This window comes from Octodon degus, unplaced genomic scaffold, assembly GCF_000260255.1.
Source record: "Octodon degus isolate 3935 unplaced genomic scaffold, OctDeg1.0 scaffold00019, whole genome shotgun sequence".
NCBI classification, from domain to species: Eukaryota; Metazoa; Chordata; class Mammalia; order Rodentia; family Octodontidae; genus Octodon; species Octodon degus.
The window spans coordinates 16,929,445-16,944,378 of record NW_004524595.1 but is presented as its reverse complement, the minus strand read 5'-3'; the positions used below and the strand labels follow the sequence as shown (position 1 = coordinate 16,944,378).

At 40.9% G+C, this 14,934-nt stretch overlaps 1 protein-coding gene across 5 annotated transcripts in view; it reads right to left on the bottom strand.

Annotated features, from left to right (window-relative positions):
• Positions 1–11,480: 11,480 nt before the first annotated feature.
• Ociad1 (OCIA domain containing 1) overlaps positions 11,481–14,934 on the bottom strand; it is a 28,896-nt gene continuing 25,442 nt past the window's right edge. For 3 of the 5 annotated variants that reach the window (XM_004627495.3, XM_004627493.3, XM_023710942.1), the window contains one exon: positions 11,481–12,006. Coding sequence is in view for 4 of the 5 variants with exons in the window: in XM_004627493.3 (XP_004627550.1) it covers positions 11,969–12,006 (38 nt within the window). In the remaining variant the exon portion in view is untranslated. The remainder of the gene's footprint in view (positions 12,007–14,934) is intronic. The other 2 variants (XM_004627494.2, XM_023710943.1) reach the window with 1 other exon arrangement.

Sequence of the window (14,934 nt, the reverse complement as noted above, 5' to 3'; positions counted from 1 at the left end):
CCTTTGTTGATTCACTCTTCTGAAGTGTTTTCTGCAGAAGGCTCTCAATTGATGAACATGTTTTCCTGCTCTTTAAGAACATGGTGGAAGGGGCTGAGGGTGTAGGTCAGTGGTGGAGCACTATCCAAGCATGCCAGAAGCCGTGGGCTCAATCTTCAACAGGAAAGAAAGAAGAAGGGAAGGAGGGACTGGAGGAGGGAGGCAGAAAAGGAAGAAAGACACTCAGAGTCTCATACATCAAAAAGAAATGATGTAAGGGCGGCCAGATAGCTCAGTGGATTAAAGCAGCTGTTTGGGGAGACTCAGGGACTGGGGTTTAATCCCTGGCGTGCTCATACCATGCCGACCCTGACTCTGCGGCACGCAGAGATGGTGACTGAGACTGGGCGTGGTGGGGTGTGCCTGTTATCACAGAGCTTGGGAGGCTGAAAACAGGAGGATCGCTATGAGTCCAAATTGGGAAGTGAGACTCTCTAGACCCTGTAGATCCTGTACTAAATACATAAAAAGAAGAAAAGAAAAAATGTTATATCCTCCCTTACAGCTATGCAAAAGAATTTGGAATCTTTGGACCCCAGCTATTCTCTTCTCTGCTTTTTTCTCATGATCTTAAGTTCTCTGGTAGAGGATAGGAATGCTTGAATAAGTTGAGAAGCTATGACCCAAAAACAGTTCATGTGTTTGGAGATAGGAATATGGGATAAGAAAGACTGTGTCTTACAAATATTAAAAATGCTCCCTAAAATGTAGAGGCCAAGACTTTTAATGAAAAACATTTCACTGGAAAGTTGGGCATGGTGGTACATACCTGTAACCCCAGCACGTAGAAAACTGAGGCTTAAGGACTGTGAGTTTGAGGCCAGGCTGGGCTACACAGTGAGACTCTGTCTCAGAAAACAAACAAAACAACAAATTTGTTTGAAAGGGACAGTATGGATGAACTGTCCTCATGATGGAAGTGACTGGTCCATCGGTCCATCAGTCCATATAGAAACATCATTTTCAGGCTGCTTTGCTAATGATTATAGGCTCACAGTCAGTGGCCAGTAATCGAGTTCTTTTGTGGATTACTTGTGACCTGAAAGAATAAACACAAATTCCCAAGCTCTGCTCCCAAGGGACACCTTATGGATGGAAAGAATTACTAAAGGAATTAACTCACAGAATGATAAACTCCTAGAACTTCAGGACGTAGAGGCCGCCTGTATGATCCAAGAGTTTGGATTTCTGTTCTCCAACTGCATTTGTTCCATGAAAAGAAAAAAACTTATTTGGGAACCTCTTATTGTATGGCAAGTTGGCTGAGTCCTATACCAAAATTTCTCTTGCTTCTTTGCATCTTCTCAGGAAAATGCTTTAGATATGTGTCATCGTTGATACATGTTTATGTATGTGTACATACATGTGTTTTATTTAATGCATCTTTAAAAAAAAACCTACACCATGGAGACAAAACCCGGAAATCTTATCAAAGTTAAAGCTTTGGATATAGTAGTACATGTCTGTAATCCTCACTACTCAGACTAAGGTAAAACGACTGCAAGTTGTCAAACCAGCCTGGGCAACTTAGTCTCAAAATCCAAAACTAAAAAGTATGAAAAATGTAGCTCAGGGTCCCTTGAGTTCAATCCCCACTGCTGCCAAAACAAGCAAAAAAGATTAATACTTGGTATGAAATCATTTATTTTAAACATCAAAAATATGTGCAAACTGTGGAGGGTGTTTATTGGTTTGTTTTGTTTTTTCTTTCAGTGCTAGGGATAAATCCAAGACCTGGAACATGCTAGCCAAACAGTCCCCTGAGCTACATCTCCAGACATAGGCATTTTTATTTTTATTTTTATTGTATTTTAGGGAAGGGTCTACAGGGTGTTCAGGGTCTCACTACTGGATCGCACTCCTAGTGATCGTTCTGTTTACAGCCTCCCAAGAGGTGAGATTACAGGCATGTACCACCATGCCCAGTCTCAATTGCCATCTCAGCATGCCCCTGGGGGCAGGCTGGCATGGCAGGCCTGGGGGTTGAACCCCCGGCCCCTGCACCTGCTTGCAGGTGCTTTAATCCGCTGAGCTATTTGGCTCCTAGTATTTTTATTTTTACATGACCATTAAGTGCATGGAATGATTTGACTGAAGCTCATTTTTACAATATATATATACTGTTTCTTCAGTTCATAAAGTTCTGTTTCTGCACATCAGAATGCAGAGCCAATTTCCTAGCATGTGAATGTCTTTGTGTTGCCGAGGATTGAACATAGAGCCTCATGCATGGTAGGCAAGCATTCTACCACTTCCCAGTACACCTTCAGGCCCTAGCCTAGCTTCTTAAATACAGTTTAAGTCTTGGCTCTGACAGCTAGCAATTGGGGACTCTGTTATCTCCACTATTGGCAAAAATTCAAAATTAGGCATAGTTATTTCCTGCACCCAGAAAATTATTTCCCAGTAATGAAAATATTTTCACATTGCAAAGCATAGCAAGACAATGTGAAAATACCAGTTTTGTGGTACTGGAAAAAGATACATTATTGTCCAAGAAGGATTAACTTTTTACTATTGATCTCTTCATAGATCCTAATGAAGGTGGGTTTATTGGTTGAGCTTCCGCTTTACCTGGTAGATGCATTATTCACTGAAGCATTTTACTGTGTTATCTTAGCATATAAGGAAATACTAAGAAGAAAACTAGAAGGACATCAAAGAAGTCTTGACTGTTCTGCTGCATATTTCTTGTATTAGGAAGCAAATGTCTGGGGGAGAATGTCTATTTCCTGTGTTTCAGAAGCAGCATCTGTCTTGCAGCATTTAGTAATTACCAACACTCAGCATCAAGTTGGTCAGAAGCTTAGGAAACGGAACTTCCATAATTTATAAAGGCTTGGCAAAGAACAGGATAAAATTGTAAACTTGCCTGAGAGGAGAAAAAAAAAACCTGGTGATGCTACCTAGTAAAAGCTGGAGCTAAGTAACCTGGCAGAATTTCCCTGTGACGACATGGTCTGATCGTCTAGAGAGCGATCAAAAATGCTGTAATGCTTTTGTAATGCTGTTCATTGGACAGTGGGTTTATACTGATAAACCTATCATATATTGAGAATGAATTATCACAGCTAATGTACCTAAACTCATAGCTTCTCATAGCCTGTCTTCTGTGTGCTGGAAACACTAAATTTGCCTGTAGTTGGACAAGATCATCTTACACAAAGCTGATGTTATAATGAAGTGCTGAACAGCTGGTACGTATTGAATACTGTAATGAACCAGAGAAACAAGATAGTTGAATGGGTACTCTTTTTGTGCTATTATAGCCCAAAAAAATCATAAAATGGAACCACTCTAAAGTTGGAGACCATCTGCTTCGAATTTGATTAATGGAATTTAAACTGTAACAATACTTTGCCCATGGATGTACTCCTATGAAAAGACAAATTTAATAACTGAAATCAACAAGCTTGTTTCATACATTTGTAATTATTCTAGTCAACATATGAAATATTCTTGGGGCTAGTGAGATGGCTCGAAGGTCTAGGGCACCTACTTGGAACAGGCTTGGCAAAGCACAGGGACCGTGGTTCAATCCCCCAGCACAACATGCTAGCCGGCCCCACCCCCTGGTGGGCTGAGCTGACCATACACACACACACATAACTAAAATAAAATAAAAAAGAAATGTTCTTAAGAGGAGAATGATACTAGTAAAGATTCAGATCCAAGCAGAAAATATCAGATTTAGGGGCTGGTGAGATGGCTCAGTGGTCTAAAGCACCTACTTAGAACAAGTTTAGCAAAGCACAGGGACCACGGTTCAATGCCCCAGCACCACATGCCAGCCAGCCCGCCCCCTGGTGGGCAGAACTGGCCACACACACACACACACACACACACACACACATAAATAAATAAAAATTAAAAAGAAAATATCAGATTTAATCTTGTGCGTTCTTGTGGATCAGTACTGATGCATTAGAAGGGCATTTGTGTCTTGGCTTACACATGGGTAGATGACTACATAGGATCTTTTCAGGATAGCTGTAAATTTTGAGGCACTGGTAAAAACATTCCACCTACTCCATTAGCTAATGTGATCATTTGTTTCTAAGTTTTGTTCCAGTTTGTGTAGTCTTGGAGTTCAAATATTATGGCTGGAGTTAAACTGTGTTCTGTATGAAACGTGTATTTCACAATTTAAAACTAAAGGTTTAAATTTTAAAATTCTTAGGCTGGGGGCTGGGGAGATAGCTTAGTGGAATAAATGCTTGCCTGGCAAGCACAAGGTCCTGAGTTTGATTTCCTGGTACCACAAAAAAAGAAAAAAAAATTCTTGGGCTGAAGGTGTTGTTCAGTGGCAGAACACTTACTTGCCTAGAGTGCATGGAGCCTGGCTTTGATCCTCAGCAGTACAAAAAAAAAAAAATTCTCTTAAAGATATTCTCTTAAGTAATGAAACCTTATTAAATGTCATGTAATTTTTATTTGCTTTTTGCATAATGCAACCTGTTAAATTGACAGAAAACTTTTCCAAATTTCAGCTATAAACAGATTTTATAGATATTTAGAGTAGGCAGATGTTTCAGTACTTCACCCAGATGGTTCAAAGTTAGACTGATAATGTAGTTGGGTGAAGCTAGATTGTGGGCATATTAAACACAAGCATATTCTTCCTTCCCCCCGCCCCAAATATCTAGGCCTACTCTTGTCTAACCTTCCAGTTTTTCTAAACAAGTGAAGATTTTTTAATCAAATTTTCAGGATTTAAAATTGATTTTTTTTTTTAAATTTTTACTTTTTTGTTTTCTACCTATGTAATCCAGACTGGCCCTGAACTCATACTCACTAAGTAGCCCAGGCTGGCCTTGAACTTGTGGAGATCATCCTGTTTCAGTTTCCCAGGCGCTGGTATCATAGGTGTGGGCCACCATGCCTGGCTAGATTTTAAATGTTTTTAAACCTTTCTGAATAATGGGCTGGGGAGATAGGTTGGCGGTCTAAGCGCCTGCCTGGCAAGCTCAAGAACCCAGGTTCAATCCCTGGTACCACATGCTGTGCCAGCCCCAAACCAAGCCAGGCACATAATCCCAGCACTGGGAAGGCTGAGACAGGAGGATCACTACAAGTCCAATCTGCATAGTCAGACCCTGTACCAAACAAATAAAAGATTTGAAAAAAAAAAAAACCTTTCTGAACAAGCTAGCAGCTGGGCAGTGGGTTGTATCATTGGACAACTGCACATTGGAATATTGAATCTCTGCTCTGTCAGGAACTGTCATGGGACCTGGGAATACAGCAGTGGACACAGCCAGCAGAAGTCCCCCTTTCTGGAGCTTATATTATCACTGCCACTTCTCCCCACTTACTGAAAAAGTTCTTCTGCATTGTTGGTGGCAGGTGAGATTCCAGAGCCTGCATATGTGCTCCAGGGGTGGACACTGCCTGCCCCACAGTGCAATCCAAGTCACTGCCCAGACAGGGCACTTCAGAAAAGTCCCATGAATAAATGTAATAAATAAAAATAAATAAATAATTTAAAAAAAAAAAAAGAAAGAAAAGTCCCATGGACAGCCAGGTTTGCTGGCCTCTGTTTCCCAACCGGAAACTCCTCCAGGACCGAAAGTGTTTTTTATTTCTATCCTGGCACCCCTAAGCAGAGTTTTTACAGATTTAGGCACTTTGAAAATATTAATCCAGGGGCCAGGGAGATGGCTCAGTAGGATAAATGCTTGACTGGCAAACGCAAGGATCTGAGTTCAATCCCTGGTTCCGCCAAAAAAAAAAAAAGAAAAAAAGAAAGAAAGAAAAGAAAATATTAGTCCAAATCTGTACTTCTCCTGTGACTAAACAATGGAATTCTTAACTTCTCTTTCACATGACAGCCACTAAAATTAAGTCCTGAAAATGGTATTTCTCTCCTAAAGTTCTGGCTTAAGGACCCTTTTTCTTTCCCCAACGTTTGGGGTGGATTTGCAGCCATGTCACAACCCCCTTCAGGACACTATTTGATTGGTCTGTGTGTCCTGGACAGACTCCAGAAATGGAGTGACCAGTTCAGAGGATGGTAGGACTATTGCCCTTGTTTCAGGCACCGGGACCCTTAGCAAGCCTGGCTGTGTCAGCCTGCACTTCCAATCAAGGCTCCGTCACATATCAGCTACCTGATCTTGGGTTTGTTTGTTTTTTTTTTTTTTAAATCTGCCCTGGGGCTGGAGAGATGGCTCAGTGGTCTAAAGCACCTACTTAGAACAAGCTTGGCAAAGCATCAGGGACCGCGGTTCAATCCCCCAGCACCACATGCCAGCCAGCCCCGCCCCCTGGTGGGCTGAGCTGGCCACCCACACACACACCACTCTCTCTCTCTCTCTCTCTCTCTCTCTCTCTCTCTCTCTCTCTCTCTCTCAAATAAATAAAAAAAATTAAAAAAAAAAATTTAAATCTGCCCTGGACCTCAGTTTCCTCATCTAGAATAAAAACACTAGGCTTACTTGACAGGTTGTTCATCAGAGTTCAGTGAGTGGATACTCATAAAATGCTCAGAACACACACAGCTCACAGTCACCATTAATGGTTCTTAACGGTGCTACGAGTACCATTAGTGCAGTCTAAGCATGATACTGTGCCATACTTTTGGCTCTGATGAGGCCTTTACACATGATTGACTTCTAAGTCAGGTTGACATTTTATATGGATGCAGGTGGTCATTGTGAACTTCTGTGAGGTATATGGTACACTTATTCAGGATTGCCCCTGAATAAGATTTTGAAAATAAGGGCAATCACTAGTCTCTTACGATTTGGAAACCCAGAACTGGCTTCATCCATTAATTTAACAAGTACTGTTATGGTGACATAACTCAGTGGCATAAATGTCTGCCTGACAACCTCAAGGTCCAGAGATTGATCCCAGGTACCAGGAAAAAAAAAATCAACAAGGACCTATAATATGGAAAGCAATGCACTAATAAGGGTTTATTGATACATAAAATGGTGCCTGCCCTCAAAGAATAAATGAGGAAATAAGAAATACAAATAGGGCTGGCCAGATAGCTCAGTGGACTAAGGCAAGGGGCCGTGGTTCAATCCCCAGCCTGCCATGATGGCCCCACCCCCAGGGCGCGCTGAAACAGCTATTGAGACTGGGTGTGGTGGTGCACACCTGTAATCCCAGCTCTTGGGAGGCTGTAAACAGGCGGATCACTATGAGTCCGATCTAGTAGTGAGACCCTGAACACCCTGTAGACCCTCCCCTAAAAATACATTTAAAAAAAAAGGAAGGAAAGAAATAAAAATAAAAGACTTATTTGGGGATTGAACCCAGGAGCATGAGCTGCATCCCCAACCTTTTTTTTTTTTTTAATTTTGAGATATGTCTGAGTTGCTCAGGTTGGCCTTGAGTTTGTGGTCATTCTGTCCCAGCCTCCTGAACAGGTGAAGCTATGCCTGGCTCTGTAGTACTTTTTTTGTTTTTTTTAAATGGAAAAAGGTAGAACAAAATTTCATAACTAAACAACAGGGGAATAGCACTTGTGAATACACTGTATATTGTCATCTTCAAAGTAATTATTCAGAGCACAAACTATATAGTAGCGCTTATTTTTATTTCAGTAGTGGGGATCCAACCCAGGAGTGCTCTACAACTGAGATACATCCCCGAAACACCTCCCTTTTGTGAGACAGGATATCACTAAGTACTTTTGATGGTTCTTGTGGTGTACTACTGGTCCCGACTCTCCACACTTTTTGTCATGTAATTTTGCATGTCCTGTCTGCTTTCTGTGGGGGTTCTCCCATCTTTCTTCTTGAATTTGGACTTGTCTCTATGACTTCAGGCAAAATATGAGCCTGAAATGTGTGCATGAGTTCCAAATGTAGGCCTTCTCCGAGAGGACCACCCGAAGGCCACAGTCAACACACTGTAGAGGCCTAGATTGGTCCATTAGCTTAAGGTCTAATCTCTGAAACAAACACCTTGATCTACATCTCATTCATAGTAGTCCTGCTTTTCTATCAAATCCTGCCCCCAAACCCTGGCAGCTAGGAGAGAGGTGCTGTCATAAAGCCGAAAACAAGTGGCATTAGTTTTTTTTTTTTTTTTTTAATTTATTTTTTTTTTTTTTTTTTTTTGTGTGTGTGTGTGTGGCCAGCTCAACCCACCAGGGGGCGGGGCTGGCTGGCATGTGGTGCTGGGGATCGAACCGCGGTCCCTGCGCTTTGCTAAGCTTTTTCTAAGTAGGTGCTTTAGACAACTGAGCCATCTCACCAGCCCCAATGTGGCATTATTTTTGGATTCAGTGGCAGATGTTAGCAGGAGAAAGTTATTGAAAATCTCATGGAACTTTAGGTGATAAGAGGCTATCAATATTGCCAAAAGTGTTACTTATTTCACAGAATACAGAAACTGTGTCTTAATGAACTTAACTCAGCTAAGATTTCCAGGCAGCATTTTAAAATCTGAAATGAGAAAGACATAATAAAAGGAACGAATTATTGTTTCCAAATGAAATTTGAAGGAAGTACAAATGCTCAGGACAGCTCTTTCAGCTATGTGGTCTCACATTCTGAAACAGCTTCCAAGCAAAGATCTAATCCGAAATTAGTAAGTTCCTAAGATCTCAGAAAGATGGTAATGCCTCTTAAGACATTTCAGACAAGCAGTTCCCTGTGCATCCTAAAAGCCTGTGGATGTCATCTCTCCTGTTGCTGGCGCAGAACACCTGATGCCCACAACTTAGGGGAGGAGAGGTTTAATGGGCTCATTTCAGACCATGTTGGGCTGGCTTGAAGGCAGGAACATCTTGGCAGAAAGGCGCGATGGAGCCAAGATGCTCATTTCAGGGAAGCAGCACAGAGGAACAGGAGCAGGAGATACACTCCAAAGGCAAGTTCCCAAAGACCCACTTCCCGTAAACAAGCCCCACCTCCTACCCTAAGAGGACATTCAGCCGGAAACATCAGTGGATCCATCTACCATCATGTGCCTCCCATGGTCTCCTCTCCAGACGCTCACTCTAGTCGAACTGCCAAGATTAACTGGACAGCACATATTGTCCAACCTGCCCAAGGCTTCTTAGAATCTTAATGTGTATCAGCCTCTCAGGGTACCCAACTTGAGGACTGTTTGCAGTGACTCACATATGGCTTCTGTATGATGCAGTACACTATAAATTGATGGGAGATGTCCTTGTTTCAAAAAGCGTTGGTTATTAGCTTGGGCAGGACTGGTGTAAGAGGCTACTGGATCCTCCACTTTCTGTGAGCAAGGAGTTGACAGAGAACACTGCTTGGCTGTAAACATGTGCTGCCTTTATGCAAAAGGAAGATTCAGAAGGTAGGGTCGAGAGTCTTGAATGAACACCATAAGCACTAGTCAAGGTGGCTGACTGGGTTTTTGAATTGCTAGACAAGTGACTGGTAGACTGTTTTCAGGATACTAGGAATTGGAATAGGCTTTCACACTGAGCTAGATCTCCAGCACTTCTAGAGATAGGGTCTGAGTTCCTGAGTTGCCCAGGATGGCCTCAGAACAAACTCATCATCCAGTTTCAGCCTATGAGAGTAGTGAAATTACATATGCCACACATTGTATATGACTTACTCTCCCTTTTTCTATGTCAGCCTAGAAGTTATATGCCTACCAGGTTAGAACAGTTGGGATGAACAAGCCAGATGACTGAATTCACAGGCCTTTGAACTGAGAGGAGGCAATGAACAGCCTTATCCACACGAGGACCTGATTGGATGAGCTCCTAGACTTTAGGCTGTTAGATGGGATATGATCTGGAGGGCTTGAGACATACTGGATTTACTCCACACCTGAGAGATGTAAATTACTGGTGTCCAATGGCAGGCCTGAAAAGATGATCCCACATTGCTATTTGTTTCTCATTAAAATTATGGAAAAAAAAAGAAAAGAAAAGATGATCCCACCACGTATCACATCATTCACTTTACAATGTGACTGGGTGGGGAGTTCACATATCTGCCCTTTAATAAGGAGACTGGAACCAATCGCTGCTACATGACTCAAGAGACTGGGTCACATATGAAAGGCTATGCAGCTCTAGACAGGCTTTCTGGACCCCCACCTGGGGTCAAGTCATGACTGCTTCATGCATTCCACACTGTAAAGCCCAAACTAATCAATCCTTGGAAAAGTGGTAGCATCCTGCAGCTACACAGAGATGGGCCAGGTCCCTACTGCTTTGGCACATGTCTCACCAGCATGTGTGAACCCGAGACCCAGAGCCAAAGCCCTCGACTTTACACACATCTGACTTGTTTTAAGCCACTAAGTTCTGGGATGATCTGCAGTGATGGTTAGTTGAAATATGCTTCTGGCATAAGACGGCCATTTCATTTTTTAAAAAATCTGTTTGGTATAGGGTCTTATTACAGTTCAGACTCATAGTGATCCTCCTGTCTCAGCCTCCCCAGCATTGGGATTACAGCATGCACCACCACACCTGGTTTTGGGGCTGGCACAGACTAAATCCTGGTCCTTGAACCTGCCAGGCAGGTGCTTAGACCACCAAACTATCTGCACAGCCCTGCCATTTCATTTTTAATTTACCTAAACCAAAGACAAACTTTACGTCAAACAATGAAATTATACCGCCTTTTTTTTAAGCCAGGTTCTTGCTATGCAGTTCAGGCATAGTGAACTCACTATGTAGCTGGCCTTCAACTCACTGTGATCCTACTTCAGCTTCCCAAGCGAAAGTGTTGGAATTACAGGCATGCACCACCATGTCTGGCTTAACAAACTTTTTCTTTAGGGTAGAAACAAGAAAGATAAGTGGTATTTTCTAGTAACAATATGCTTCAGGATACAATTTAAACCCTGCAAAGCGGTATACCCACAAGCCTTTGGGGTTGTAATATGGAAGGAAGCCATCTGTTTTACTGGGGAGATTAAAGACCCTGAAGTAAATCCACTCATGGTAACTGCTTTGAATGCTTTTAGGGCCTTGTGGGAAATCAGTCTCTTCCTTTCCCTCCCTCATGAATTTCCCTACCACCATGCAGAGCCTTGCCCCAGCCCAAAGCCACAGAGCTAATGGATTATGGATCAGAAACCATGACCGCTCATTTTAAGGTATTTAGCTATTTACCAAAGATACTTTTGTATGAATCACATTCATCTTTACTAAGAAGACTGTTTTTTCAAATCTTCCTTCCTTCCTTTCTTTCGGTGTCTCACTATGCAGACTAGTGATCCTTCTGTCTTGGTCTCCCTGTAATCCCAGCGCTGGGATTACAGGCATGCGCCACACCTGGCTTCAGTAACCTGCTCAGCTCAGGGCCAGCACAGCATGTGGTACCAGGAACTGAGCTCAGGTCCTTGTGTTTGCCACACAGGTGCTTATTTGACAGCTGAGCTATCTCCCCAGCCGGACTCAATATTCTTGTCCCAAAAAAAATAACACTTACTTGTAAATATAAGTTTGTAAACTGCAAATAAAACCATAAAATTAATGAAGATGAGATCTGTTGCATGCTGCTTTATATTTTATTTACCATAAACAATACAATAATACAGTAAATAGTAGAGAAAGGCGTTTTTAGTAATGATGCAAAGCTAAACACTTAAAAATTATGCTTGGTCCCCCCCCCACCTCAATTCAACATGCAGATATCATTTGTTTTCATATAAGCAAAATCGAGAGCATCACAGTCTTAAGAGTTTTAGAAGAGTATCTTTGTCTTGTAACTTGAAAAAAGCTTGCAAACTGTACATACTCGTGGCATAACACCATCATTCACGGTAGCCCCCAATGTAGCCTACATTTACATGATCTTAACCCTAAAATCTATATTGTTCTTTAAACATCATAGTAAGTCAAACCACACAAAGCAAAACTTAGTTTTAAGTGCGTTTATGAAGAATGCTGCTGAGCTCAAAGCATGCAGATATTTCACAATCACTTAGATGAAGCTGAATATTGAAACTGCTTCATGATGTCCAATGAGGTACTTTTTCATTCATCCCACGTATCTCCATATTTGTTTACTTTGACTAGGAAAAAAAGCATAAATAATTTATTTCAAACAGTAACAAGTAAAAGACCGTATGTTAGTTGTCATGATGAAAAGTTCTCCCTCATTTGAATAAAACATGGAAGAGTCAAATCTTAATCATAAAAGGGACTGACTACACTTCTGTGAACTAGGGGTTGTTCAGAACTACAAATGCCCTATATTTTTACATAAAAACTTGATCCTCCTGAGCAACCTTATACAGTAAATCCAGTAAATCCCCTACTGAATGGTAAGAAAACAGATTAGTAACTTGCCCAAGGTATAAGCCTTAACAAGTAGAACTAAAATTTAAGCATGTCTGTTTTACAAGCCTTTTTACCAACTATGTAAGTGTGGCATACATTATCACATGTACCAAAAAAAGCTGCCAAAAAATATGTAAAAAATAAAAACATATTTTTGTTTACAACAAATACCACATGGTTAAGTTTTCAAGTTGGGGTTAATTCAGTCTTATCTCTTTGGAGCTGTCATACAAGGAAATGGTTTCAAATATTCCAGTATTTTACATGAAATTAAATTTCAAAACATGATCCTATCTTTTCTACTCTTTTTACCTTCTCTTCTACTAGTATCCATCTGTGGATACTACAACTCTTCAGAAGACTCAACTAATCATAACAACACAAAAAGTAATTGTCGGGCTGGTGAGATGGCTCAGTGGTCTAAAACACCTACTTAAAACAAGTTTAGCAAAGCACAGGGACCGCGGTTCAATCCCCCAGCACCACATGCCAGCCAGCCCCGCCCCCTGGTGGGCTGAGCTGGCCACACACACACAAATAAAATAAAAATAAAATTAAAAAAAAAAAAAAAAAAAGTAATTGTCACAGTGTGGTCCTTTCAGGCCAACCATGAAGTCAAAATTATTTCATTACTATGCTAAGACATAATCTATTCCCCTTTGTTCTCATTATCTCATGATTATGACAATTTTCTAGGAAACTGTATGATGTGGTGACATGGCTCTGAAAATGTGTTTTTGAAATTGCTAAGTTTTGATTTCTAATTAGAATAACGGTAATAATTATAATCCACATCAACTAAAGTGGAAAGCTTTGACATATTCAGACCCTGGAACTAGATTCAAGAATAGAATTAAAAAAAAAAAAAAAAAATTACTGAAACTATTTCATTTGGCTGGGCATGGTGGTGAATGCCTGTAATCCCAGTACTTGGGAGGCTGAGGCAGGAGGATCACTCTGAGTTTGAGGCCAGCTTGGGCTACAAAGTGAGGTCCAGGTCAGCCTAAACTGCATAGTGAGACCCTGTTTCAAAAAGACAAAAATACCCACAAACCCCCAAAACATACCGTTTTCTTTAAAATTATGTAAAATCAGTTTTTCTTTTACAAAACAAAAACACTGTTTTATAAGCATGTCAAGACTAATTAAAAACACAACTGTCAAAATCCACCTAATCCTAGAGATTCAATAATTTCATTTTCTTTCCCTCTATTACTACGTACGGCCCAACGAAAATACTCATTTCTGATATAACAGTGCAAAGTACTAGGCTGAACAAACTTACTGGAAAAGATTACAAAAATAAGAAAAACACCACATTTCCTGCCCTCTCAGAGCTTACAGTCTAAATCCTCAACTTTGCAAAGTAAAGTACCGATCAGCCTTGGCATACTACAGAGCAATGGCCACTGTATGCATAGATTTTACAACTCTACATGAAAGCTAGATTTTTTTTAAAGCATCAAAATTATGGTGTAGACATTATCAGTTACAAAAAAAAATTCTAAAGGAAGGAACTATTATCAGAAATAAAACTGGCTCTAAAAAGGATTTTAATAACAAATACTAATGGTTTGCATGTATTTTTGCACTAATTACCAAAGGCCTATTTCTTTCTTTTGTGCTGGCAGGGACTGAACTTATGGCAAATGCTCTACTACCGGTTACATGTTCAGCTTAACTATTATTATTTTATAATTTACGTATTTGTTACGAGGTCTCACTACGCAGCTCAGACTCACAGTGAGCCTCCTGTTTTCAGCCTTCCCAGTGCTGGGATTACAGGTGTGTGCCACCATGCCCAGACTCAGTGGGGCCAGCGCTGCATGTAGTGCGGGCCAGTGTGGCACGTGTGCCAGGGATTGAACCCTAGTACCTGTGCTTGCCTAAGCAGTGCTTAGTCTGCTGAGCTTTCTCACCAGCCCTCAGCTTAACTTCTAAAATAAACAGAAAACCTTTAAGTAATGACACACTCTCTAAAATTCCTTAAAAGAGAAAGCTCACAAAATTCTATACTGAAATGGCTATAGAACATATATTCATAATGTCCTCATCCTTTACAGATTAACTTCTGTGTCAGAAAATTTATTTTGGGGGGAAAAATTTTCCTTTTGTAAAAGTTTTACCAAAAGTAAAAAAACAATTACTTTTGGTAATATTCAGCTAAGAACTGGATGTGGTACAGCACAGCTGTGGTTCTAGCCACTCAAGAGACAGGAGGACGCCAAGTCTAAAGGCCAGCCTGAGGACCTTAGTGAGACCTTACCTCAAAAATCTTAAAAAATGCTTGGGGATGCAGCTCAGTACTCCCTAGGTGCAACTCGCAGGACTAGGAGAGTGTGGGGCAAGGAGAAAAAAAATCAAATTCTCTGTTGCAACATCTTAAAAGCTAAGGCACATAACTCTTTCAATCACACAAACACAGAAGAAAAACAACTTATTTCACGAAATGATTCTGCCTTGCCAAAAGCGGCATTGCAACCCAATGCTCAACCTTGGGCCATGCAAGAAATGTACCATTAGAAAAAAGATTATCAGTCCCTAAGTGATGTCTTACAAAGAAAAGTCAATGGGTGTAAAATTTCCATGTGGTACTTGACTTACAGAACCAGTCTGTCTTAAGTCTTCCTATTTGGACTTATTTTCTTGTTTGAGCTTCA